At 37.5% G+C, this 26,399-nt stretch overlaps 1 protein-coding gene across 1 annotated transcript in view; it reads left to right on the top strand.

Annotated features, from left to right (window-relative positions):
• The window catches only part of CFAP70 (cilia and flagella associated protein 70), a 175,136-nt gene that overhangs the window by 44,345 nt on the left and 104,392 nt on the right, over nucleotides 1-26,399 (top strand). The window contains exons 3-7 of the mRNA XM_057505972.1: nucleotides 1,294-1,392; nucleotides 1,563-1,642; nucleotides 5,053-5,232; nucleotides 14,709-14,891; nucleotides 24,865-24,959. Coding sequence (XP_057361955.1) covers nucleotides 1,294-1,392; nucleotides 1,563-1,642; nucleotides 5,053-5,232; nucleotides 14,709-14,891; nucleotides 24,865-24,959 — 637 coding nt within the window. The remainder of the gene's footprint in view (nucleotides 1-1,293; nucleotides 1,393-1,562; nucleotides 1,643-5,052; nucleotides 5,233-14,708; nucleotides 14,892-24,864; nucleotides 24,960-26,399) is intronic.

Raw genomic sequence — 26,399 nt, 5'->3', positions numbered from 1 at the left:
GAAAATCTCAATAGACCTACAACTAATAAAGAGATTGAATCAGTAGTAAAAACACCGCCCAACAAAGAAAAGTCCTAGACCTGATTGCTTTACTGGATTCACCAATTTGGTAGAAATCTCTACCAAGCACTTGAAGAACTAATAACAATATTGCTCAAACTTTTCCAAAAAATTGAAGAGGAGGGAATATGTCCTAACTCATTCTATGAAGCCATCATTACCCTGATACCAAAGCCAGAGAAGGACACTACAAGAAAACTACACACCAGTATCTTTTATGACTTGCTGCAAAAATCCTGAACAAAATACAGGAAACCAAATTGAAGCAGCATGTTAAAAGGATTATACACCATGACCAAGTAGGATTTATTCCTGGAATGCAAAAATGGCTCAACATACAACTTTATCAATGTAATACAGCAAATCAACAGAATGAAGGGAAAAACCCACATGATCAACTCACTTGATATAAAAAAAAGCATTTGGTAAAATTTAACACACTTTTGTGGGAAAAAAAACTCAACAAACTAAGAACAGACGGAAACTACTTTAATATGGTAAAAACCCCACAGTGAACATCATATTCAATGGTGAAAGACTGAAAGCATTTTCTCTAAGATCAGGAAAATGGCAAGGATCAGGGACCTAAATATAAGACCTAAAAGAATAAAACTCTTAAGAGAAAATATAGAACAAAACTTCATGACATTAGATTTGGCAATGTTTTCTTGGTTAAGATATCAAAGGCATAGGTAACAAAAGAAAAAAATAGAGAAATTGGATTTCATGAACATAAAAAATTTTGTGCATCAAAATATATTATCCACAGAGTGAAAATGCAACCCATATAATGGCAGAAAATATTTGCAAGCCACGTATCTGATAAGGGATCAATGTTTTTCAAGCGGAAGGTTGTGACTTTTTAGTTACTCCTAAAATTGATTGAGGAGAATCATGACCAGTAATTTCTTATACATGAAATGGAATAGAAAATACCTAAGGGTTTTGAGCTAGTAAGGGTGAATATTATATGAAACTTTATTATAATCATATGTATCAGTTCCTTTTATACATTTGTATGTACATGATTATGATATAAAATCTGTTTTTTATTATAACTTGCATGCAAAAAGTTTAATAAGTTGCTGAGGTGTTCCAGTGTTTCCACTGGAAGTCATCAATTTTCAAGTTCATTTCTCTTAAATTTCTTTGACAATACTTTGTTTGCTGAAACTTGGTTATCTGATGGATGACCTAGACATATTCTCATTTTCTTTGTTTTTATTTTTCTAGTAACTATGACTGAAGTTTTACCAAAGGAAAAGAAACAGAAAGATGAGAAGACTTTAATTGTTGGTCAAGCTGTGGTGGACCTTCTTCCTTTACTGGAAGGTCAGATGTGTGATTTGCTCAAATGCAGAAATAGCAAAGATTATAAAATTAAGCTCCAGAGAAGTGCAAAAAATCAGCCTCAATGAATTTGCGGGATTAATGAAAAGATGAACACATTTATCTCTGCTTAATCCTTCCTTCTTTAGTGTGTCTTGGCCTTCTTTCCATAGGAGAGAGTTTGTTTGAAACGATGGTCACACTGCATCCTGTGCCAGGTGCACCCTTAGAACCTCTTCGATCAGGTGCTAAGGTAATCATAGTTTTAATTCTCAACAATTAAGCCTGCCATTCAGTCTAACAAGTCTGTCTTCTATTAAGGTTCAATTCAGTTGAGTCCAATTCATCAGACACCTTCTTTTCACAGGCACATGTAGTGCTAGGTTCTGGGAATATAAAATAAAAGAGGCAGAGTCCTACTTTAGGAGTCTGTAATCTACACATCGTGGATTATAACCTGTGTGATAAATAGGGGGAGGGAGGGGGAGCAGGTGGGCATAAACTGGCTATCAGTTACTTTGTGCAGGGTAGATGTAGGGAAGGTTTAACCATGAAAATGCCTCTTGAGTTATGTCCTAAATAGTATATGAATACAACTAATATACCTTCTGGCATGGTAACGCCTCCGGTTACTGGAGGAGGGAAGGCATGAATTGGTAACCTGTGCCACTGGTTTGTCTTCCAGGCTATTTCCCATTCCTCTTGGAGATCAGTAGCTTCTTGGGGCATTTCTTTTGCCACTTGGTGCAAATAGTCACTCCCTCCAGGTACCACAGCTGCCTTCTGTTTTGCACAAGTAAAGGGGAGAGGAGGGCCCAATTGCCTCAACTATTCCAAATGCAGTTCCCTAATTAACCATTGCCATAGGCCTCTTTCTAAGTCTTGCTGATCCTGACCTTAGAGCTGCCACAATCCACTCTTGCAACTACTGTGGTCTTTTTCTCTTACTTCAGGGTATGGTTGGTTTCTTCTAGTTTTGTTTTTTTTGTATATCTGATTTAATTTTTCTATCTTTCAAGGATTCCTGAAAATGTGTAGTCCAGTGATGGCATTTCTTGTTTTCCAGGGCTATTATAGCATTATCCTTCTATTGGATATAAAAGCATATCCAATATTAAAATTTTATTTAATATGTTTCTGTCATTACATGTGCTTTATTCTGGAAAGAGGTATATATTTGAGTTTTGTTTTGCCACTCTCCTTTGTTAGGCCGGTCTCTCCTAGTCTATGTTCTGTTGATTTTCCTTAGATAACTATAGAAGAAAGTTAATCAAATATGTTGTCAGTCTTCATGGTCTTTGCTTATAATACTCCCATGTTCACTTGTTTTACATACTCAAGGGGAAAAATATACAGTTAATTTCCATTTACCTGAGCGTTCTCACTAATTTTGTATTTAAGCATCTACACTGGTTATTCTCAAGATTCAAGAGACTGAAATGATATAAACCCGCACCTGGAAAGGAGATTCCAATTCATCTTCCAGTATTCCCTGTCTTGATTAATACAAATTAGAAACATTAGGGACATTTTACTTATCCTTTCAGAGACATATTACTCAAAGGTGTCACATTCTTCAATTCATCTCTTAAAACCTTTCCTGCCAAAAAAAACCTTTCCTGCCTTTGGCGTTCTGATTTCCTGCTCATTGGCTATACCTTCTCAGGTTCACGTACCAGATCTCTTTCCTCTGATTGTCCCTTAAGCATGAAGGTTCTGACCCTGGCCACCTTCTCTTCTTAGTCTGTGTTCATACTTCTGGGGAGGGCAGGTCATCCATGATTTTAGCAGCCTCCGGTATGTTGAAGACTTCTATCTAATTCAACAGCTCTAGCCTGGACCCCTCTGAATTCCAGAATATCAGACTTTACAACTAACTACTGGATTTCTCTATAATGATATCCTATTGGTACCTAAAACTCAACATTTCAAAAGTGAACTCAGCATCTTCCCTCAAACTTACTCTTTCTTTTGTATTAATTATTTTAAAGCGGCATCACTCACCTGTTAAAATATAAGACATGCATAGAACCTGTGTTACATCCATGACTGTTCCCCAAATCCTAACTAAAATCAATCTGCCATTCACCAAATCCAGTCTTTTCTATATCCTAAGTGCCTTTGAACTCTCTCTTCTTAGCTTAATTCTTACTCTTTATTGCATTATAATCTCTCACCTGGAACATTGCAAGTAGACTTCCTCCAGTTTAGCTTTTTCACTGTTTGCGACTTAAAAGTGAGTATGTTTTTTTAAAAAAATGAGTATTATCATATCTCCTCCTCTGCCTAGTACTGTGTAGTCATGGGTTCACCAACTGCTTACATGTTCAGCTCCAGATTCCTTTACAGGCATGCAACAACCTTTAAAACAGGAGCCTGCCACTTGTTCAGTCTCATCTCTGAGCACTCCCTTCTTTGTGCTTTATGTTCGACTCTCCTGAACTACTTACACCTGAACTGAATATACTATACTGTTTCAATCCTTTTTTTTTTTTTTTTTTTTTTTCTGTTTCAATCCTTTATATATAACCTTCTTTTTGTCCAGAATTATTTTCACTTTCCTTTCTCTGCTTATCTAGATTGCAAACTCCTATTCATTTTGTAAAAGTTGATTCAGATGTTACCATCTCTTACTCTAGTAATTAACTATTCACTTCCTCCTTGGTATTCCTCGACTAAGACATTTTGTACAGTTCTCTATTAGAGCATTAATCATTATGTCATGGAATTATGACAATTTTAGGATGAAAGGGGCCATGTCTTCTTCATCTTTATATTCCTAGTGCTGTAGTAGAGTGGCTGGCATATAATTAGCAATCAAAACACATTATAAACCTACTTTTATCCTGTGTGAAGATGTCAGAGATACAAACATATATGTCTATTTCTATATATTGGTATATACATATATATTTGAAAAATATATTTTCTTGTTAAAAAGCACTGCAGTTGCCAAACCAGAATATCTATTGGAGACACACCTTGGGAAACTCCCATTAGTAGGATACTTAATTCTTTAACAATAATATTAATTAGTCTTATTAATGTTAATTCTTAAAAATAAAATTAAAATGAGCAAATTCTTTTATCCTCTCTAATTACAAAAACATTAGTTCTCTTGATTGCCCTACTTGGATACATCACTAACATCAAATCTTTGGCAGCCCTTTAAAAAAATTCATTCCTAGAGCTTGCTCATGCTGCCAAAATATATATACCTTCTCATCTTTAAAATAGAAATATATTTTAAAATATGGTTTTCAGATATTTGATAAAAAACCTAAAAGTTTCCAACAACACTACATTTAAATTACAAAAATAATAATAAAATATAGACTAGCAAAAAAAGCACCCCAAACTTACTCATGTACAACTATTACTAACGTTTCATTATAGAACCTTCCAATTCCTCTTCTTTATGCATTTGAATATATATTTGACTCAGTATGGTAGAAGGCAAGGGCTCTAGTTTAGGGATAAGTTTCTCTTCTTGGCTCTATCTCTAACTCATGGGACCTGAAGAAAGTTATTTGAGTCCTCTGTATGGAAATAATGAAACTTGACCTTCTTACCTTGAACAGTGATATTTGATTCAAATGAGATCATGAAAAGATAGAGGCCTCTGGCATTTTCAAAATGCTGTATAATTTTATTCTTTTCCAGCAGTGCAGTCTTGAAGTGAAAGTATTTGTGGCAGAGCCCTTACTGACCACAGCACAGATACTAGGAGGCAATCTATTGAAGGTCACACTGGAAGCTGCCTACTCTGTGCCTGAGTCTTTCATTCCAGTAGGGCTCCTGCAGAACTACATGGTTGGTCTGCAAGTTCCATCAGTTGGAGAGGTAAAGTCTTACAATCAGATATTTATATAGATTTAAACACTCATTGTCCACTTCTTCCTCACCTGCTAAAATTTCATTTAAAGCAAGCTGTTATTGGCTGAGATTTATTTTAGGCCTAAAAAAAGTTTACTTTTGTTTTCTATAGAGATGTTTATATTTATAGTTCACATATTATATATAGTATACTATGATTACATATAGCTTATATAATAAATACATATTTATAATTGAAAATAGGTAAAACATTTAAAAATTGGCAATTTTGGGGTGTATTTCTACACAGATCACTTTTATGAATATATTTGTGCAATGTGTTTTTTTCAAATTTTAAAAATTAAGGTATAGTTGATATACAGTATTATATTAGTTTTAGGTGTACAAAGTGATTTGGCAATTATTTACATTACTAATGGTTACCATGATAAGTGTAACAATGTACTTTATTATACAAAACTTCCTCTTAATTTCAGGTTGTTTTCTTACTCCAAATTTCTATAGAATGACTATGTGTCAGTCTTTTGAGGCTTATGATAGGGATTTACAAATTGCTTGCTAAAGAATGTAATTAGTTAATACTCCCATTGGTTTTATTGCCATTTTACATTTTCAGTATAGTACCTTTCAATTCCTTTTTCACCATTTTACAATTACCACTAGTAGTATGCAAGAATTCCAGATTTCTCCACATCTTCAACATTTATTATTTTTTTGTTTTTTGATACTAGCCATCCTAAGAGGTGTGAAGTGGCAGGTCCTTGAGTTTTTTATTTATATTTCCCTGATGACTAATGATGTTGAGCATCTTTTCATGTGCTTATTGGTCATTTGTATATCTTCTTTGGGGAAATGTCTGTTCAAGTTCTCTGCCCATTTTTTTAACATTAACAATATTTTTTTATTGTACAAAAAGTTCTTAATTCTGAAACACAACTAGTTTTTGGTATTTTGGATTCTGCTGTCTCTAACATTTTTTTTGTATGTATACATATTATATAGTGTATTCTTTTTTTTTTTTTGGTATAATTAATCTACAGTTACATGAGGAACATTATGTTTACTAGGCTCCCCTATCACCAAGTCCCTCCCACAAACTCCATTACAGTCACTGTCCATCAGTGTAGTAAGATGCTGTAGAATCACTACTTGTCTTCTCTGTGTTGCACAGCCCTCCCCGTGCCCCCCCCAACATTATACATGCTATGTATAATGCCCCCTTTCTTTCCCCCCACACTTACCCCTCCCTTCCCACCCATCCTCCCCAGTCCCTTTCCCTTTGGTAACTGTTAGTACATTCTTGGGTTCTGTGTTTCTGCTGTTGTTTTGTTCCTTCAGTTTTTTCTTTGTTCTTATACTCCACAGATGACTGAAATCATTTGGTATTTGTCTTTCTCTGCCTGGCTTATTTCACTGAGCATAATATCCTCTAGCTCCATGCATGTTGTTGCAAATGGTAGGATTTGTTTTCTTCTTATGGCTGAATAATACTCCATTGTGTATATGTACCACGTCTTCTTTATCCACTCATCTACTGATGGACACTTAGGTTCCTTCCATTTCTTGTGTATTCTAAATAGTGCTGTGATAGACATAGGGGTGCATCTGTCATTTTCAAACTGAGCTGCTGCATTCTTAGGGTATTTCTAGAAGTGGAATTCCTGGGTCAAATGGAATTTCTATTTTGAGCTTTTTGAGGAACCTCCATACTGCTTTCCACAATGGTTGAACTAATTTACATTCCTACCAGCAGTGTAGGAGGGTTCCCCTTTCTCCACATCCTCGCCAACATTTGTTGTTGTTTGTCTTTTGGATGGTGGCAATCCTTACTGGTGTGAGGTGATATCTCATTGTGGTTTTAATTTGCATTTCTCTGATGATTAGCGATGTGGAGCATCTTTTCATGTGTCTGTTGGCCATCTGAATTTCTTTTTTGGAGAAGTGTCTGTTTAGATCTTCTGCCCATTTTTTAATTGGATTATTTGCTCTTTGTTTGTTGAGGTGCATGAGCTCTTTATATATTTTGGATGTCAACCTTTTATCCGATCTTTTATTTATGAGTATATTCTCCATACTGTATGATGCCTTTTAGTTCCCTTGGTGGTGTCCTTTGCTGTACAGAAGCTTTTCAGCTTGATATAGTCCCACTTGTTCATTTTTGCTTTTGTTTCCCTTACCTGAGGAGATATGTTCATGAAGAAGTTGCTCATGTTTATGTCCAAGAGATTTTTGCCTATGTTTTTTTCTAAGAATTTTATGGTTTCATGACTTACATTCAGGTCTTTGATTCATTTCGAATTTGCTTTTGTGTATGGGGTTAGACAATGATCCAGTTTTGTTCTCTTACATGTAGCTGTCCAGTTTTGCCAACACCAGCTGTTGAAGATGCTGTCATTTCCCCATTGTATGTCTATGGCTCCGTTATCATATATTAATTGATCACATATGTTTGGATTAATGTCTGTAGTCTCTATTCCATTCCCATGGTCTGTGGGTCTGTTCTTGTGCCAGAACCAAATTGTCTTGATTACTGTGGCTTTGTAGTAGAGCTTGAAGTTGGGAAGCGAGATCCCCCCAACTTTATTCTTCCATTTCAGGATTGCTTTGGCTATTCGGGGTCTTTTGTGGTACCATATGAATTTTAAAACTATTTGTTCCAGTTCATTGAAGAATGTTGTTGGTATTTTGATCAGCATTGCATCGATCTGTAGATTGCTTTAGGCAGGATGACCATTTTGATGATATTAATTCTTCCTAGTCAAGAGCATGGGATGAGTTTCCATTTGTTAGTGTCCTCTTTAATTTCTCTTAGGAGTGTCTTGTAGCTTTCAGAGTATAGGTCTTTCACTTCCTTGGTTAGGTTTATTCCTAGGTATTTTTTTTTGATGCAATTGTGAAAGTAATTGTTTTCCTGATTTCTCTTTTTGCTTGTTCATCGTTAGTGTATAGGAATGCAACAGATTTCTGTGTATTAATTTTGTATCCTGCAACTTTGCTGAATTCAGATATTTGTGCTAGAAGTTTTGGAGTGAATTCTTTAGGTTTTTTTTCCCCTCCTCTTAGTATTTTTTTTTTTCCAAATGGTTAACCAAATTTAAAAAAATTAATTTATTAATTTTGTTGTCATTAATCTACAATTACATGAAGAATATTATGTTTACTAGGGTCCCCCCTTCACCATATCTCCCCCACAACCCCCTTTACAGTACTGCCCATCATTGTAGTACTGATGCTGTAGAATCACTACTTGTCTTCTCTATGTTGCACAGCCCTCCCCATGCCCCCCCCCACATTATACATGCTAATCGTAATGCCCCCTTTCTTTTTCCCCACCCTTATCCCTCCCTTCCCTCCCTTTCTCCCCAGTCCCTTTCCCTTTGGTAACTGTTACTTCATTCTTAGGTTCTATGATTCTGCTGCTGTTTTGTTCCTTCAGTCTTTCTTTGTTCCTGTAGTCTTTGGATTTGAGGTGAGTCTCTTGTAAGCAGCATAGAGATGGGTCTTGATTTTTTATCCATTCTATTATTCTGTGTCTTTTGATTGGTGCATTCAGTCCATTTACATTTAGAGTGATTATTGAAAGATATGTACTTATTGCCATTGCAGGCTTTAGATTCGTGGTTGCCAAAGGTTCAAGGTTAGGTTCTTTAGTATCTTACTGTCTAACTTAACTCACTTACTGAGCTATTTTAAACACTGTCTGGTCATTCTTTATTTTTCTCCCTTCTTATTCCTCCTCCTCCGTTCTTTATATGTTGGTTGTTTAATTCTGTGCTCTTTTGTGCTTCCTTTAACTGCTTTTGAGGGTAGTTGATTTTATTTTTTGCCTTTAGTTAGTATTTGGTTGGTCTGCTTTCTTTGCTGTGATTTTATTTTCTCTGATGACATCTATTTAGTCTTAGAAGTGCTCCCATCTAGAGCAGTCCCTCTAAAATACCCTGTAGAGGTGGTTTGTGGGAGGCAAATTCCCTCAACTTTTGCTTGTCTGGGAATTGTTTAATCCCTCCTTCATATTTAAGTGATAATCGTGCTGGATACAGTATTCTTGGTTTAAGGCCCTTCTGTTTCATTGCATTAAATATATCATGCCATTCTCTTCTGGCCTGTATTGTTTCTGTTGAGAAGTCTGATGATAGCCTGATGGGTTTTCCTTTGTAGGTGACCTTTTTCTTCTCTCTAGCTGCCTTTAAAATCTGTCCTTGTCCTTGATCTTTCCCATTTTAATTATTATGTGTCTTGGTGTTGTCCTCCTTGGGTCCTTTCTGTTGGGAGTTCTGTACACTTCCATGGTCTGATCGATTTTTTCCTCCCTCAGCTTGGGGAAGTTTTCAGCAATTATTTCTTCAAATACACTTTCTATCCCTTTCTCTCTCTCTTCTTCTTCTGGTACCCCTATAATACGGATATTGTTCCTTTTGGATTGGTCACACAGTTCTCTTAATATTGTTTCATTCCTGTAGATCCTTTTATCTCTCTCTGCATCAGCTTCTATGCGTTCCTGTTCTCTGGTTTCTATTTCATCAATGGCTTCTTGCATCTTATCCATTCTGTTTATAAATCCTTCCAGAGATTGTTTCATTTCTGTAATCTCCTTCCAGACATCATCCCTTGGCTCCTGCATATTTCTCTGCAGCTCCATCATCATAGTTATGAGCTTTATTTTTAATTCTTTTTCAGGAAGACTGGTTAGGTCTATCTCCTTCTCAGGGTTTGCCTCTGTGATCTTGGTCTGTATCAATTTATTCTGCCTTTTCATGGCGATAGATATATTTGTGGGGAGCTGGCGTGTGTGTTGGTTAAGTGAAAGTCCCTTCTTGCCAGTTTGTGGCCTTCCTCTCCTGGGAGAACAGCAGCCTCTAGCGGCTTGTGCTGGGCAGCTGTGTGCAGACGGGGCTTCTGATCTTGCCTGGCCGCTATGGAGTTTATTTAGCTCTGCAGTTGCTGTGGGCATGGCCTGCCTCAGGCTGCTTCTCCAATATGGCGGAGCCACATCGGAGGGGGAACAGGTAAGAGGCTGTTTATCGTGGTGAGGGGCCTCTGCACTGCACTGCAGGGGTTCAGGTGCCCGGAGTTCCCCGTGATTCCCAGCCTCTGGGCTAAGTGTCCTGGGGCACTTCCGTCCAGCTGTGGGGTCACTGTCCCTTTAAGACTTTCAAAAAGCACTCGCTTTTCTTTGTCCTGGGTGCGCCGTCTGCAGGGAACCGCTCACAGGTCTTACTGTCCTGTTTCCCTCATTTCCAGCACCCCAAGCACGCACTGTGTCTGCGCTCCAGTGAGGATGGCTGGGGCTGGGTGTTTAGCAGTCCTGGGCTCCCTCTCCCTCCCCGCTCTGACTTTCTCTCCTCCCTCCAGGAGCTGGGGAGAGGGGCGCTCAGGTCCTGCCGGGCCATGGCTTGTACCTTACCCCCTTCGCGAGGCACTGGGTTCTCGCAGGTGTGGATGTAGTCTGGCTGTTGTCCTGTGTCTTCTGGTCTCTCTTTTAGGATTAATTGTATTTGTTGTATTTTCAAAAATATATATGGTTTTGGGAGGAGATTTCTGCTGCTCTACTCACGCTGCCATCTTGGTTGTTCTTTAGGGTTTTTAATGTACAATATCATGTCATCTGCAAATAGTGACAGTTTGACTTCTTTATCAATCTGGATTCCTTGTGTTTCTCTGTTTTGTCTGATTGCCGTGGCTAGGACCTCCAGTACTATATTGAATAACAGTGCGGAGAGTGGGCATCCCTGTCTTGTTCCCAATCTCAGAGGAAAAGCTTTCAGCTTCTCGCTGTTAAGTGTGATGTTGGCTGTGAATTTTTTGTATATGGCCTTTGTTGTGTTGAGGTACTTGCCCTATATACCCATTTTGTTGAGAGTTTTTATCATGAATGGATGTTGAATTTTGTCCAATGCTTTTTCAGCATCTATGGAAGTGATCATGTGGTTTTTATCCTTCTTTTTGTTAATGTGGTGGATGATGCTGACGGATTTTCGAATGCTGTACCAGCCTTGCATCCCTGAGATGAATCCTACTTGATCATGGTGTATGATCATCTTCATATATTTTTGAATTTGGTTTGCTAATATTTTGTTGAGTATTTTTGCATCTGTGTTCATCAGAGATATTGGCCTGTAATTTTCTTTTTTGTGGTGTCTTTGCCTGGTTTTGGTATTATAGTGATGCTGGCTTCATAGAATGAGTTTGGAAGTATTCCCTCCTCTTCTATTTTTTGGAAAACTTTAAGGAGAATGGGTATTATGTCTTCTCTATATGTCTGCTAAAATTCAGTGGTGTATGCATCTAGTCCAGGGGTTTTGTTCTTGGGTAGTTTTTTGATTACCGCTTCAGTTTCGTTGCTGGTAATTGGTCTGTTTAGATTTTCTGTTTCTTCCTTGGTCAGTCTTGGAAGGTTGTATTTTTCTAGGAAGTTGTCCATTTCTTCTAGGTTTTCCAGCTTCTTAGCATATAGATTTTCATAGTATTCTCTAATAATTATTTGTATTTCTGTGGTGTCTGTGGTGATTTTTCCTTTCTCATTCCTGATTCTGTTTATGTGTGTAGATTCTCTTTTTCTCTTAAGAAGTCTGTCTAGGGGCTTACCTATTTTGTTTATTTTCTCAGAGAACCAGCTCTTGGTTTCATTGATTTTTTTCTATTGTTTTATTCTTCTCAATTTTATTTATTTCTTCTCTGATCTTTATTATGTCCCTCCTTCTACTGACTTTGGGATTTCATTTGTTGTTCTTTTTCCAGTTTCAATAATTGTGACTTTAAAATATTCATTTGGTATTATTCTTCCTTCTTTAGATAGGCCTGGATTGCTATGTACTTTCCTCTTAGAACTGCTTTCGCTGTGTCCCACAGAAGTTGGGGCTTTATGGTGTCAGTGTCATTTGTCTCCATATATTGCTTGATCTCTGTTTTAATTTGGTCATTGATCCATTGGTTATTTAGAAGCATGTTGTTAAGCCTCCATGTGTTTGTGAGCCTTTTTGTTTTCTTTGTACAATTTATTTCTAGTTTTATACTTTTGTGGTCTGAGAAGTTGGTTGGTAGAATTTCAATCTTTTTGAATTTACTGAGTCTCTTTTTGTGGCCTAGTATGCTATCTATTCTGGAGAATGTTCCATGTGCACTTGAGAAGAATGTGTATCCTGCTGCTTTTGGGTGTAGAGTTCTGTAGATGTCTGTTAGGTCCATCTGTTCCAGTGTGTTGTTCAGTGCCTCTGTGTCGTTACTTACTTTCTGTCTGGTGGATCTGTCCTTTGGAGAGAGTGGTGTGTTGAAGTCTCCTAGAATGAATGCATTGCATTCGATTTCCTCCTTTAATCTTTCTGTTAGTATTTCTTTCACATATGTTGGTGCTCCTGTATTGGGCGCATATATATTTATAATGGTTATATCCTCTTGTTGGGCTGACCACTTTATCATTATGTAATGTCCTTCTTTATATCTTGTTACTTTCTTTGTTTTGAAGTCTATTTTGCTGATACCAGTACTGCTACACATGCTTTTTTCTCCCTATTGTTTGCATGAAATATCTTTTTCCATATCTTTACTTATAGTCTGTGTATGTCTTTGGATTTGAGGTGAGTCTCTTGTAAGCAGCATATATATGGGTCTTGCTTTTTTGTCCATTCTGTTACTCTGTGTCTTTTTATTGGTGCATTCAGTCCATTTACATTGAGGGTGATTATTGAGAGATATGTACTTATTGCCATTGCAGGCTTTAGATTTATTTGCACCAAAGGTTCAAGGTTATCTTCTTTACTATCTATCTAACTTAACTTGCTTATTAAGCTATTATCAGCACAGTCTGATGTTTCTTTCCCTCCCTTCTTATTTCTCCTCCTCCAATCTTTTTATGTTAGGTGTTTTATTCTGTGTTCTTTTGTGTTTCCTTCGACTCCTTTTGTGAGTCACTGATTTTATTTTTTTGTTCTGCTTTCTTTGCTGTGATTTTATTTTCTCTGGCTACATCTATTTAGATGTAGCCTGGCTATTGTACTGTATCCACTGGTGTCTCTTTTAGGAATAGTTGTATTTGTTGTATTTTCAAAAATATGTATGTTTTAGGGAGGAGATTTCCACTGAACTACTCACGTCGCCATCTTGGCTCCACCTCTCCTCTGCCTATTTTTTTATCAGGTATTTTTTTCATTGATGAGTTTTAGGAGTTATTAATCTAGATATGTGATTTGCAAATATTTTCTTATAATTATCAGATGTGTGATTTGCAAATATTTTCTCCCATTCAGTGGGTTGCCTTTTTTCTCTGTTGTTAGTGTCTTTATAGATGCACAAAAGTTTTTAATTTTGATGAAGTCCTATTTTTCCACTTTTTTGTTGTTGTCTGTGTCTTTGGTTCCATAACCAAGAAATCATTGCCAAATTCAATGTCACAAAATTTTTTCTTCTAATAGTTTAATAGTTTTAGCTCTTATGTTTAGGCTTTTGACTCATTTTGAGTTAATTTTTGTATGTGGTGTTGGGTAAAGGTACAACTTCATTTTTGTGTGTGTAGATAACTAATTTTCTCGGCATCATTTGCTGAAAAGACCGCCTTCCGCACTGAATTATCTTGGCACCTTAATTTTGACCATTTTTGCCAGCGTTCCTGTTTTTATGGAGCAGCAGAGTTCCTTGTTCTGCCATTCCAGAAATGCCCCTTCTTCACAAAATTTTTTTAAGCTTAACCCAAAGAACTAGAATTGTTGAGTTATAGGGCTGCCAATTTTAAATTTTATTAGAGACTACAATATTGCTTTCCAAAGTTTATACTAATTTATACTCTCTTTGTGTATAAGAATACCGTTCCATTCACAGTATTGTCAACACTAGATATCTTCATTTTGATTTTGCCAATCTATAGTTTAAAATGGTATCTTGTTGTTTTAATGTGCATTTCACTTATAAATATCTAGCATGTTTATAATATTTATTTATTTATTTATTTGAATTATCAAATCTCCTTTTCTATAAATTGCCTATTTATATTTTTACCAATTTCCCATTGCAAGTATATTTTAAATAAATTACAGGTATGAAAGCGCATATGTTTTTAGCCCTTCATCAGGTTTAAGTTTGTTTTTTAAAAAGTGTATGATGTCTCTCATAAATATAAAATGATAAATAGAGTTTAAACCAGTTCAAAGGAGAATCTGAAGAAATGACCCATACATAAGCAATCAGGAATGTTGAAATGAATTTACTAATAGCTCTAAACTTATCAGTCACAGGGCTATAATAAGTTACATCTCCACTGGGCAAAATACATTTGCATATCCATAAACAACAATAATTTACATTATTATGAATTTTCTATAAAATAGCACAAAGACAATAAAGGACACAGACTCTTCTATAGAATCAGATAATAACAGAAAGGTCTGTTAGACAACACCCAACATCCCACTGAAAAGACACTTCAGTAAATATGTTTTGTTCATTTTGATGTCTTTTACAAAATACCCTGATATGTGGCATTTATTCTGTAGAAAGACTATCCCATTTTCTTCAAGAATGGAACTCTGAAGCTTGGAGGAGAAAGAGAACCTGTTCCCCGGCCCAAAAAATGGCCAATTGCCAACATTCTGGCTCCAGGAGCTAATAACATTCCTGGTGCTTTTATTGTTGGTGGGCCCTACGAGGAGGAAGAGGGTGAACTCAATCACCCAGAGGTGAGAGAATAATGCAGTGTTTTTAATTAAACTCAGTTCATTGGCAGAGAAAACATTTTGTGAATCACTGTAATTTATGTATTGTCTCCTGTTAAATAATTACATGTCAAAATGAAATAATTACCTATTTAATTCCGATTAAAATGTCTCCTGACTTAAGTCCAGAAAACAAAATGATTGGTTTAATTCAAATTTACTCTTCATTTTAAATTTATTTTTTGAGTAGGTAATAATATAGTCATAGGTAAAAATAAAAAATTAAGAGCTATGCAGTTAAAATCTCCCTTCTATTCCATGTCTCTTTTTTCTCATTCCTTCCTAGGTCATCATCCTAGTAGTCACCTTGGTTGCAGTTTCATGTATTTCCCTCTAGATACATTTTTATGTATGTAAAAGCAAATATATATAGTTAAAGACTCAGACACAAAAACTTTTAGAAAAGTTCCCTTACAAAGAGTACAAGGGAGTCAAATTTCAGAAAGACTAGCTCACAGACATCAGCATAATAAAAGTCAGGGATAAACTTGTTTTTCTTTAGGGAGTCCAGATTTATAGGAAGTATTCATAGTCTTGTTATTTTCAGAACTAGAACCTGTCAGACACTGTAATTTTTGCTTTATATCAGGGTGTAAAATTATTATTTATTTTTAACTGAGTATATTAAGTGCTTAATCATTTTGGAAGCAGAGAAAAATGTCAGTTTTTGCTTCACATTTATACACACGTGTCTAAGTACACATATTCTTTCCCTTTCATTTTTTGTTTTATGTGAAAGGTGGCATACTCACACTGTTCTGCAACTTGCTTTTTTGCTTTATACTATATCTTGGAGATTTTTCTACATCACTACCTAAGAACATTCTCATTCTTTATTTGTACTTGCTGTATGATATGACATTGTATGGACATAACTTTAATTTACCTAACCAGTCTACTATTGGTGGATATTTAGTTGTTGAAAATTTTTTTTTTCCTGTTACTTTCTCTCTTTCCCCTGCCTCTCCTTCCTTCCTTACCCCTTTTCTTTTCTTTTCTTTCCTTTGCTTTGCTTTCATATCTTGTCACAACCTGTATTTGTCAAGGGCATAGAAAATGCTATGAACATACTTGCAAATGTTTCTTTTTTTTTTTTCTTCACCATTTAAAGTACTTTTCTATTTTTATTTTATTTTATTTTATTATTTATTTATTTATTTATTTATTTTAGATAATTATTTTTTATTGAAGGGTAGTTGACACACAGTATTACATTACATTAGTTTCAGGTGTACAATATAGTGATTCAACATTTATATACATGACAATTCTAGGTACCAGCTATTACCATACCAAGCTGTTACAATATCTTGAATATATTCATTACAGCCCGGTTACTTATTATTTTACCATTGGAAGTGTGTACTTTTTTTTTTTTTTTTTGAGAGGGCATCTCTCATATTTATTGATCAAATGGTTGTTAACAACAATAAAATTCTGTATAGGGGAGTCAATGCTCAATGCACAATCATTAATCCACCCCAAGCCTAATTTTCGTCAGTCTCCAATCTTCTGAGGCATAACAAACAAGTTCTTACATGGAGAACAAATTCTTACATAGTGAATAAGTTCTTACATGGTGAACAGTACAAGGGCAGCCATCACAGAAACCTTCGGTTTTGCTCATGCATTATGAACTATAAACAGTCAGTTCAAATATGAATACTCATTTGATTTTTATACTTGATTTATATGTGGATACCACATTTCTCTCTTTATTATTATTATTTTTAATAAAATGCTGAAGTGGTAGGTAGATACAAGATAAAGGTAGAAAACATAGTTTAGTGTTATAAGAGAGCAAATGTCATGATCAGGTGTGTGCCTGTAGACTATGTGTTAATCCAAGCTAGACAAGGGCAATAAAACATCCACGTATGCAGAAGATTTCTCTCAGAACAGGGGGGGTGAGGTTCTAAGCCTCACCTCTGTTGATCCCCAATTTCTCACCTGATGACCCCCCTGCGACTGTGCCTGTCTTAGGTTGTTCCTCCCTTGAGGAATCTTACCCGTCTCTGGCTAACCAGTCATCTTCCGGGGCCATACAGGGAAATGTAGAGTTGGTAAGTGAGAGAGAAGCCTTATTGTTTGAAATGGTTAGCTTTTTATTTCTTTGCATATTTATGCCCTGTAGCTTCTATGCCCATCATTTGTCTTGAGGTATCTTTACCACTTGGAAGAATTATGATACTCGGTAAATTTGATATGAGGCACGAATTCTATTTAAGGGTTGTAATTAGGAAGGAAGAAGAAAAGCTATAGAAGTAGCAGGCGGCAGAAAACCTGGGAAGATTGATTATTTCTTTGACATATCTTCTTGTAGAGTAACTTCAGCATGTATAGGTTTTAAGCTACTACTTAAATTGTGCACACACATTAACATAATAGGAGTATAGTTACATAACCAAAGCATATCTGTAATTACCAGCCATCTGCAGTGAAACCAAGAAAACCAGTTAGGCACCTTAGGCATTTGTGAAAACTTATCTATGATATGGTGGATATTGTCCACCTGAACTTGAACAGTCTGAGAGAAATCAGACAAATTAAAACAACCCATTCCTGGGGAATGTTCACATCCCTTATGTTCTTTTAACAGTAAATAGTTTGTAGTTCTAAGATTTTGGAGCGCTACAATTTGCACTTCTCCTAATTCTTGGTTGAGTTCCAACAGTATAGATCCAGTCAAATTTGTTGTTTTACTGTATGCACAGGCCAGCTTAGATATCTCCTTCCTCATTCCCATGGCAAGTCCAGGAACTGGTGGGGTGAGTGCATCTACAGCTGTAGCAGTGCGTGGATCTTTGTTGGGGTATTTTGATGATCATCTTCTGGCATGAGTCTTCCAGAGAGTGCTGATGTTGGAAGTTCTTTTTCATATCATATCTTAGTTCATTTTTGGGGTAGCCCAATTAGGCTTTGATCCTCTGTATAAACACAAACAGACCCTTTGCCTACACTTTTATATGCCCTTTATACCCTTGTGTAGAACTCATTGGAGGTTACCACACAGGAACTGCCCTTTTTTTGTTTTGTTTTGTTTTGTTTTGTTTTTGGTATCACTAATCTACACTTACATGATGAACATTATGTTTTCTAGGCTCTCCCCTATACCAGGTTCCCCCCTATAAACCCCTTTACAGTCACTGTCCATCAGCATAGCAAAATGTTGTAGAATCACTACTTGCCTTCTCTGTGTTGTACAGCCCTCCCTTTTCTCCTACCCCCCCATGCATGCTAATCTTAATACCCCCCTACTTGTCTCCCCACTTATCTCTCCCTACCCACCCATCCACCCCAGTCCCTTCCCCTTGGTACCTGTCAGTCCATTCTTGAGTTCTGTGATTCTGCTGCTGTTTTGTTCCTTCAGTTTTTCCTTTGTTCTTATATTCCACAGATAAGTGAAATCATTTGGTATTTCTCTTTCTCCGCTTGGCTTGTTTCACTGAGCATAATACCCTCCAGCTCCATCCATGTTGCTGCAAATGGTTGGATTTGCCCTTTTCTTATGGCTGAGTAGTATTCCATTGTGTATATGTACCACATCTTCTTTATCCATTCATCTATCGATGGACATTTAGGTTGCTTCCAATTCTTGGCTATTGTAAATAGTGCTGCGATAAACATAGGGGTGCACTGATCTTTCTCATACTGATTGCTGCATTCTTAGCGTAAATTCCTAGGAGTGCAATTCCTGGGTCAAATGGTAGGTCTGTTTTGAGCGTTTTGATGTACCTCCATACTGCTTTCCACAATGGTTGAACTAACTTACATTCCCACCAGCAGTGTAGGAGGGTTCCCCTTTCTCCACAGCCTTGCCAACATTTGTTGTTATTTGTCTTTTGGATGGCAGCCATCCTTACTGGTGTGAGGTGATACCTCATTGTAGTTTTAATTTGTATTTCTCTGATAATTAGCGATGTGGAGCATCTTTTCATGTGTCTGTTGGCCATCTGTATTTCTTTTTTGGAGAACTGTCTGTTCAGTTCCTCTGCCCATTTTTTAATTGGGTTATTTGTTTTTTGTTTGTTGAGGCGTGTGAGCTCTTTATATATTCTGGATGTCAAGCCTTTATTGGATGTGTCATTTTCAAATATATTCTCCCATACTGTAGGGATCCTTCTTGTTCTGTTGATGGTGTCTTTTGCTGTACAGAAGCTTTTCAGCTTAATATAGTCCCACTTACTCATTTTTGCTGTTGTTTTCCTTGCCCGGGGAGATATGTTCAAGAAGAGGTCACTCATGTTTATGTCTAAGAGGTTTTTGCCTATGTTTTCTTCCAAGAGTTTAATGGTTTCATGACTTACATTCAGGTCTTTGATCCATTTTGAGTTTACTTTTGTATATGGGGTTAGACAATGGTCCAGTTTCATTCTCCTACATGTAGCTGTCCAGTTTTGCCAGCACCATCTGTTGAAGAGACTGTCATTTTGCCATTGTATGTCCATGGCTCCTTTATCAAATATTAATTGATCATATATGTCTGGGTTAATGTCTGGATTCTCTAGTCTGTTCCATTGGTCTGTGGCTCTGCTCTTGTGCCAGTACCAAATTGTCTTGATTACTATGGCTTTATAGTAGAGCTTGAAGTTGGGGAGTGAGATCCCCCCTACTTTATTCTTCTTTCTCAGGATTGCTTTGGCTATTTGGGGTCTTTGGTATTTCCATATGAATTTTTGAATTATTTGTTCCAGTTCATTGAAGAATGTTGCTGGTAGTTTCATAGGGATTGCATCAAATCTGTATATTGCTTTGGGCAGGATGGCCATTATGACGATATTAATTCTTCCTAGCCACGAGCATGGGATGAGTTTCCATCTGTTAGTGTCCCCTTTAATTTCTCTTAAGAGTGACTTGTAGTTTTCAGAGTATAAGTCTTTCACTTCCTTGGTTAGGTTTATTCCTAGGTATTTTTTTTTTTATGCAATTGTGAATGGAGTTGTTTTCCTGATTTCTCTTTCTGTTGGTTCATTGTTAGTGTATAGGAAAGCCGCAGATTTCTGTGTGTTGATTTTGTATGCTGCAACTTTGCTGTATTCCGATATCAGTTCTAGTAGTTTTGGGGTGGAGTCTTTAGGGTTTTTTATGTACAGTATCATGTCATCTGCAAATAGTGACAGTTTAACTTCTTCTTTACCAATCTGGATTCCTTGTATTTCTTTGTTTTGTCTGATTGCCGTGGCTAGGACCTCCAGTACTATGTTAAATAACAGTGGAGAGAGTGGGCATCCCTGTCTAGTTCCCGATCTCAGAAGAAATGCTTTCAGCTTCTCGCTGTTCAATATAATGTTGGCTGTGGGTTTATCATAGATGGCCTTTATTATGTTGAGGTACTTGCCCTCTATTCCCATTTTGCTGAGAGTTTTTATCATGAATGGATGTTGAACTTTGTCAAATGCTTTTTCAGCATCTATGGAGATGATCATGTGGTTTTTGTCTTTCTTTTTGTTGATGTGGTGGATGATGTTGATGGACTTTCGAATGTTGTGCCATCCTTGCATCCCTGGGATGAATCCCACTTGGTCATGGTGTATGATCCTTTTGATGTATTTTTGAATTCGGTTTGCTAATATTTTGTTGAGTATTTTTGCATCTACGTTCATCAGGGATATTGGTCTGTAGTTTTCTTTTTTGGTGGGGTCTTTGCCTGGTTTTGGTATTAGGGTGATGTTAGCTTCATAGAATAAGTTTGGGAGTATCCCCTCCTCCTCTATTTTTTGGAAAACTCTAAGGAGAATGGGTATTATGTCTTCCTTGTATGTCTGATAAAATTCCGAGGTAAATCCATCTGGCCCGGGGGTTTTGTTCTTTGGTAGTTTTTTGATTACGGCTTCAATTTCATTGCTGGTAATTGGTCTGTTTAGATTTTCTGTTTCTTTCTGGGTCAATCGTGGAAGGTTGTATTTTTCTAGGAAGTTGTCCATTTCTCCTAGGTTTCCCAGCTTGTTAGCATATAGGTTTTCATAGTATTCTCTAATAATTCTTTGTATTTCTGTGGGGTCTGTCGTGATTTTTCCTTTCTCGTTTCTGATACTGTTGATTTGTATTGACTCTCTTTTCTTCTTAATAAGTCTGGCTAGAGGCTTATCTATTTTGTTTATTTTCTCGAAGAACCAGCTCTTGGTTTCATTGTTTTTGCTATTGTTTTATTCTTCTCAATTTTATTTATTTCTTCTCTGATATTTATTATGTCCCTCCTTCTGCTGACTTTAGGCCTCATCTGTTCTTCTTTATCCAATTTCAATAATTGTAACATTAGACCATTCATTTGGGATTGCTCTTCCTTTTTTAAATATGCTTGGATTGCTATATACTTTCCTCTTAAGACTGCTTTTGCTGTGTCCCACAGAAGTTGGGGCTTAGTGTTGTTGTTGTCATTTGTTTCCATATATTGCTGGATCTCCATTTTGATTTGGTCAGTGATCCATTGATTATTTAGGAGCGTGTTGTTAAGCCTCCGTGTGTTTGTGAGCCTCTTTGCTTTCTTTGTACACGTTATTTCTAGTTTTATGCCTTTGTGGTCTGAAAAGTTGGTTGGTAGGATTTCAATCTTTTGGAATTTTCTGAGGCTCTTTTTGTGGCCTAGTATGTGGTCTATTCTGGAGAATGTTCCATGTGGACTTCAGAAGAATGTATATCCTGTTGCTTTTGGATGTAGAGTTCTATAGATGTGTACTAGGTCCATCTGCTCTACTGTGTTGTTCAGTGCTTCAGTGTCCTTACTTATTTTCTGCCGAGTGGATCTGTCCTTTGGGGTGAGTGGTGTGTTGAAGTCTCCCAGAATGAATGCATTGCAGTCTATATCCCCCTTTAGTTCTGTTAGTATTTGTTTCACATATGCTGTTGCTCCTGTGTTGGGTGCATATATATTTAGAATGGTTATATCCTCTTGTTGGACTGAGCCCTTTATCATTATGTAGTGTCCTTCTTTATGTCTTGTTACTTTCTTTGTTTTGAAGTCTATTTTGTCTGATATTAGTACTGCAACCCCTGCTTTCTTCTCGCTGTTGTTTGCTTGAAATATGTTTTTCCATCCCTTGACTTTTAGTCTGTACATGTCTTTGGGTTTGAGGTGAGTTTCTTGTAAGCAGCATATAGATGGGTCTTGCTTTTTTATCCATTCTATTACTCTATGTCTTTTGATTGGTGCATTCAGCCCATTAACATTTAGGGTGACTATTGAAAGATATGTACTTACTGCCATTGCAGGCTTTAAATTCGTGGTTACCAAAGGTTCAAGGTTAGCTTCTTTAGTATCTTACTGCCTAACTTAGCTCGCTTATTGAGCTGTTATATACACTGTCTGGAGATTCTTTTCTTCTCTCCCTTCTTATTCCTCCTCCTCGATTCTTCATATGTTGGGTGTTTTGTGCTGTGCTCTTTCTAGGAGTGCTCCCATCTAGAGCAGTCCCTGTAAGATGTTCTGTAGAGGTGGTTTGTGGGAAGCAAATTCCCTCAGCTTTTGTTTGTCTGGGAATTGTTTAATCCCACCATCATATTTGAATGATAGTCGTGCTGGATACAGTATCCTTGGTTCAAGGCCCTTCTGGTTCATTGTATTAAATATATCATGCCATTCTCTTCTGGCCTGTAGGGTTTCTGTCGAGAAGTCTGATGTTAGCCTGATGGGTTTTCCTTTATAGGTGACCTTTTTCTTTCTAGCTGCCTTTAAGACTCTTTCTTTGTCCTTGATCTTTGCCATTTTAATTATTATGTGTCTTGGTGTTGTCCTCCTTGGATCCTTTCTGTTGGGGGTTCTGTGTATTTCTGTGTTCTGTTTGATTATTTCCTCCCCCAGTTTGGGGAAGTTTTCAGGAATTATTTCTTCTAAGATTCTTTCCATCTCTTTTCCTCTCTCTTCTTCTTCTGGAACCCCTATAATACGGATATTGTTCCTTTTGGATTGGTCACACAGTTCTCTTAACATTGTTTCATTCCTGGAGATCCTTTTATCTCTCTCTATGTCAGCTTCTATGTGTTCCTGTTCTCTGATTTCAATTCCATCAATGGCCTCTTGCATTCTCTCCATTCTGCTTATAAACCCTTCCAGAGTTTGTTTCATTTCTGCAATCTCCTTTCTGGCATCTGTGATCTCCTTCCGGACTTCATCCCATTTCTCTTGCGTATTTCTCTGCATCTCTGTCAGCATGTTTATGATTCTTATTTTGAATTCTTTTTCAGGAAGACTGGTTAGGTCTGTCTCCTTCTCTGGTGTTGTCTCTGTGATCTTTGTCGGCCTGTAGCTTTGCCTTTTCATGGTGATAGGAATAGTTTGCAGAGCTGGGACTAGTGACGGCTGGAAGAACTTCCCTTCTTGTTGGTTTGTGGCCCTTCTCTCCTGGGAGAACAGCGACCTCTAGTGGCTTGTGCTGGGCAGCTGTGCGCAGACAGGGTTTCTGCTTCCTGCCCGCCTCCTATGGAGTTTATCTCCGCTGTTGCTGTGGGCGTGGCTTGGTTCGGGCCTCTGCTCCAAAGTGGTGGAGTCGCGTTGAAGGGGGAGCGGCCTGGAGGCTTTTTATCTCCTGCAGCCCAGGTGTTAGGGTGCCCAGAGATCCCCGGATTCCCTACCTCTGGATTAAGTGTCTCACCCTGCCCCTTTAAGACTTCCAAAAAGCACCCGCCAAAACAAAACAATGACTATAAAAAAAAAAATTTTAATTAAAAAAAAAATTTTTTTTTTGATTAAAAAAAAAAAAAAAGGTGGCCACTCGTTTTTCTTTATTCTCCAGCGCCAGCCTCAGGCATCTGCTTACCGGACTTGCTGCCCTGTTTCCCTAGTGTTGGGGTCCCTATCCCTTTAAGACTTCCAAAAAGCGCTCGCCATAACAAAACAGAAAAAAAAAAAAATGGTCGCTAACTTTTCTGGTGTCCTCCGTCGCTAGGCCACCGGTGCCCGCTCATTGTTCTTGCTGCCCTGTTTTCCTTGTATACAGGGCCCTGCACTCTGGCCTGGATGGCTGGGGCTGGGTGTTCGGCAGTCCTGTGCTCCGTCTCCCTCCCGCTCTGCCTATTCTTCTCCCGCCAGGAGTTGGGGGGTTGGGTGCTTGGCTCCTGCTGGGCCGGGGCTTGTATCTTACCCCCTTCGTGAGGCGCTGGGTTCTCTCAGGTGCGGATGTGGTCTGGATATTGTCCTGTGTCCTCTATTCTAGGAAGGGTTGTCTTTGTTATATTTTCATAGATAAATGTGGTTTTGGGAGGAGATTTCCGCTGCTCTACTCATGCCGTCATCTTCCGCCCCTCCTCGCAAATGTTTCTTGAATGAGCTGATAATCATTAGTGGAAACATTTGATAAAATCATTTGTAAAATGAGGATCATTGAATTATTTTCAGTATCTGACTCTCAATATTTTAAATTGTAGAGATAAGGCTAACAGTATTTGAAAACATTGTGCAGTGTGTTTCATCATCATTAGGATTAGTGAAAATTCATACTGTTTTTAGATTTATATTTTCATTTAGATCAGATATTTTACATACTTAGATTCGATATTATATTTTAGTTTGAATCATTAATTCTCAAAGCTGGCTGTTCCTTAGAATCACCTGGAAAGCTTAAAAAATACAACAGTGGTTAAGCCCTAATCCTGATCAATTACATAAGAATTTACTTTTAAAATAATACCACTGTTCAGGTGTTAATTCTTTTTTAAAGCTTCCAGATAGTTTTAATATGCCTCGCTGACTGAGATTATGTGAGTGATTATTTGACATTTAGTATTGGATTGATGTGAGGCCAGTATAAATAGTTTATTTGAAGTACTTTATTAATGGTAAAGTACCCTAAAATTTAATATAGTGGTAGTAGTTAACAGTTGTAGTTGTACTTATAGTAGTAATGAAAATGATCAAATACATTAAAAGAATGCCCCAAAGGTTGAGCAGGATGAAGCCATAGCACATTGAGAGAACAGAAGTCTTTTTCTTATTATTTTACAGGACAAGGAATTTAGGAACCAAGCAGAGTGCTTAAAGAAAAGGATTATTTGGGACTTAGAAAGTCGCTGCTATCTTGATCCTCCTGCAGTGGCCAGGTAGGAAGAAAGGAGTATGTCTAACCAACAAAGACTATAGGTGGAAAGAAATGTTAATTTTGTTAATTTTATCTATATTTGAGTTGAGGTGATCTGAAGCTCTTTTTCACCACTTCTCCTAATACAACAGAGCCTTCTAATCATGGTGGCTTAGCAAGGTGGGTTCTTATTTCTCTTTCATATAAAAGATGTCCAGAGCTGTTATGTGTGGTGGCTTCACAGTGTTATCTGGTATCCATGCCCAGTCTTTATTTTTGTTTTACCTTCTTTAACACATGCCTTTCATCCATAAGTCTGTCTTATGATTCAAGGTGGGTGTTGGAGCTCCAGCTTGTATATTTGTTATGGAAAATGCTGAAAAAACCTGGACTGGATCACTGATGGAAAAACCAAGCAGCACTCGGAGATCTTGGAGTATTGAGGCTTTATTTCACACCGGTGGGATCAGAGGGGAGTAATCTCCCAAAAAATCTGAGCCCCGAACCAAGGCAAAAGGAACAATATATATCTTTCTGCTTCCATATTGGTAACATTTCTATGTGCACAACAAGCGAGCAGGCAAGGCAGAGGGAGTTTAGGGAGTGAACCTTGGGAACTGATGCTCTGCAGAGCTGGAAACCAAGGGAGTGTTTTTGTTGTTGTTTGTGTTGAGGAGGGGGGCGAGACAGAGGGGAGCCACCCAGGCTAGATTGCTGTCCTCATAAATCTTTCCCTATCACTCCCCCCTCTGATGCCCAGTTCATTCTTCGACTCCGCAAACAAGAACCCCCACATCACTGTCCTCATAAATCTTTCCCTATCACATTCACATTGCTGGCAGAAAGTTGGAAGAGGGGAGTGTTTATGGATAAAACAGGACAGATCCTGGCTGTCTTACCCCCTTTTATAGAACCTTCCTGGAATCTAACAACTATTTACATCTCATTGGCTATCTCTAGATGCAAAAACGGTGAGGATATAGTGTTTTTGTTGGGCACATTGTCACCCATACTAAGAGCACGATTTAAATACTAAAGAACAAGACACTTAATATTGTGTAAGTAACTACTAGACCCTGTCACAGTGACCTGGTTGAAAGGGTATCTTGCTGCAACCCTCCTTACTCCAGAACGACTCAGGAGACATGGGCCCACGCAAAAGATTTTACTATCTGAAAGAGAAAATGGCTGCCCCCAGAGAGAGGGAGCAGCAGCTCATGGGTGAGGAAGTGCATTTTTAAGGAATAGGGGTAGGGTGTGTTCTGCGTTGGTGATTGGATCTTAAGGGATGGGCGACCATCTGGTCATTGGTGATTGGATCTTAAGGGGTGGGGGTCTTAGCACACCAGAATTTGCCTTCACTGGTGATTAGGGAGTGAGGAGAAGTAAAGGATGATCAATATATATGTATAATCTGAATTAACAACTCTTTTATCCCCCCAAGTAATAGGCTATTTTTTAG

Source organism: Manis pentadactyla, chromosome 8, assembly GCF_030020395.1.
Source record: "Manis pentadactyla isolate mManPen7 chromosome 8, mManPen7.hap1, whole genome shotgun sequence".
Lineage (NCBI taxonomy): Eukaryota > Metazoa > Chordata > Mammalia > Pholidota > Manidae > Manis > Manis pentadactyla.
Note: the sequence above shows the minus strand (reverse complement) of the source record. Positions and strands in the feature narration are given on the sequence as shown.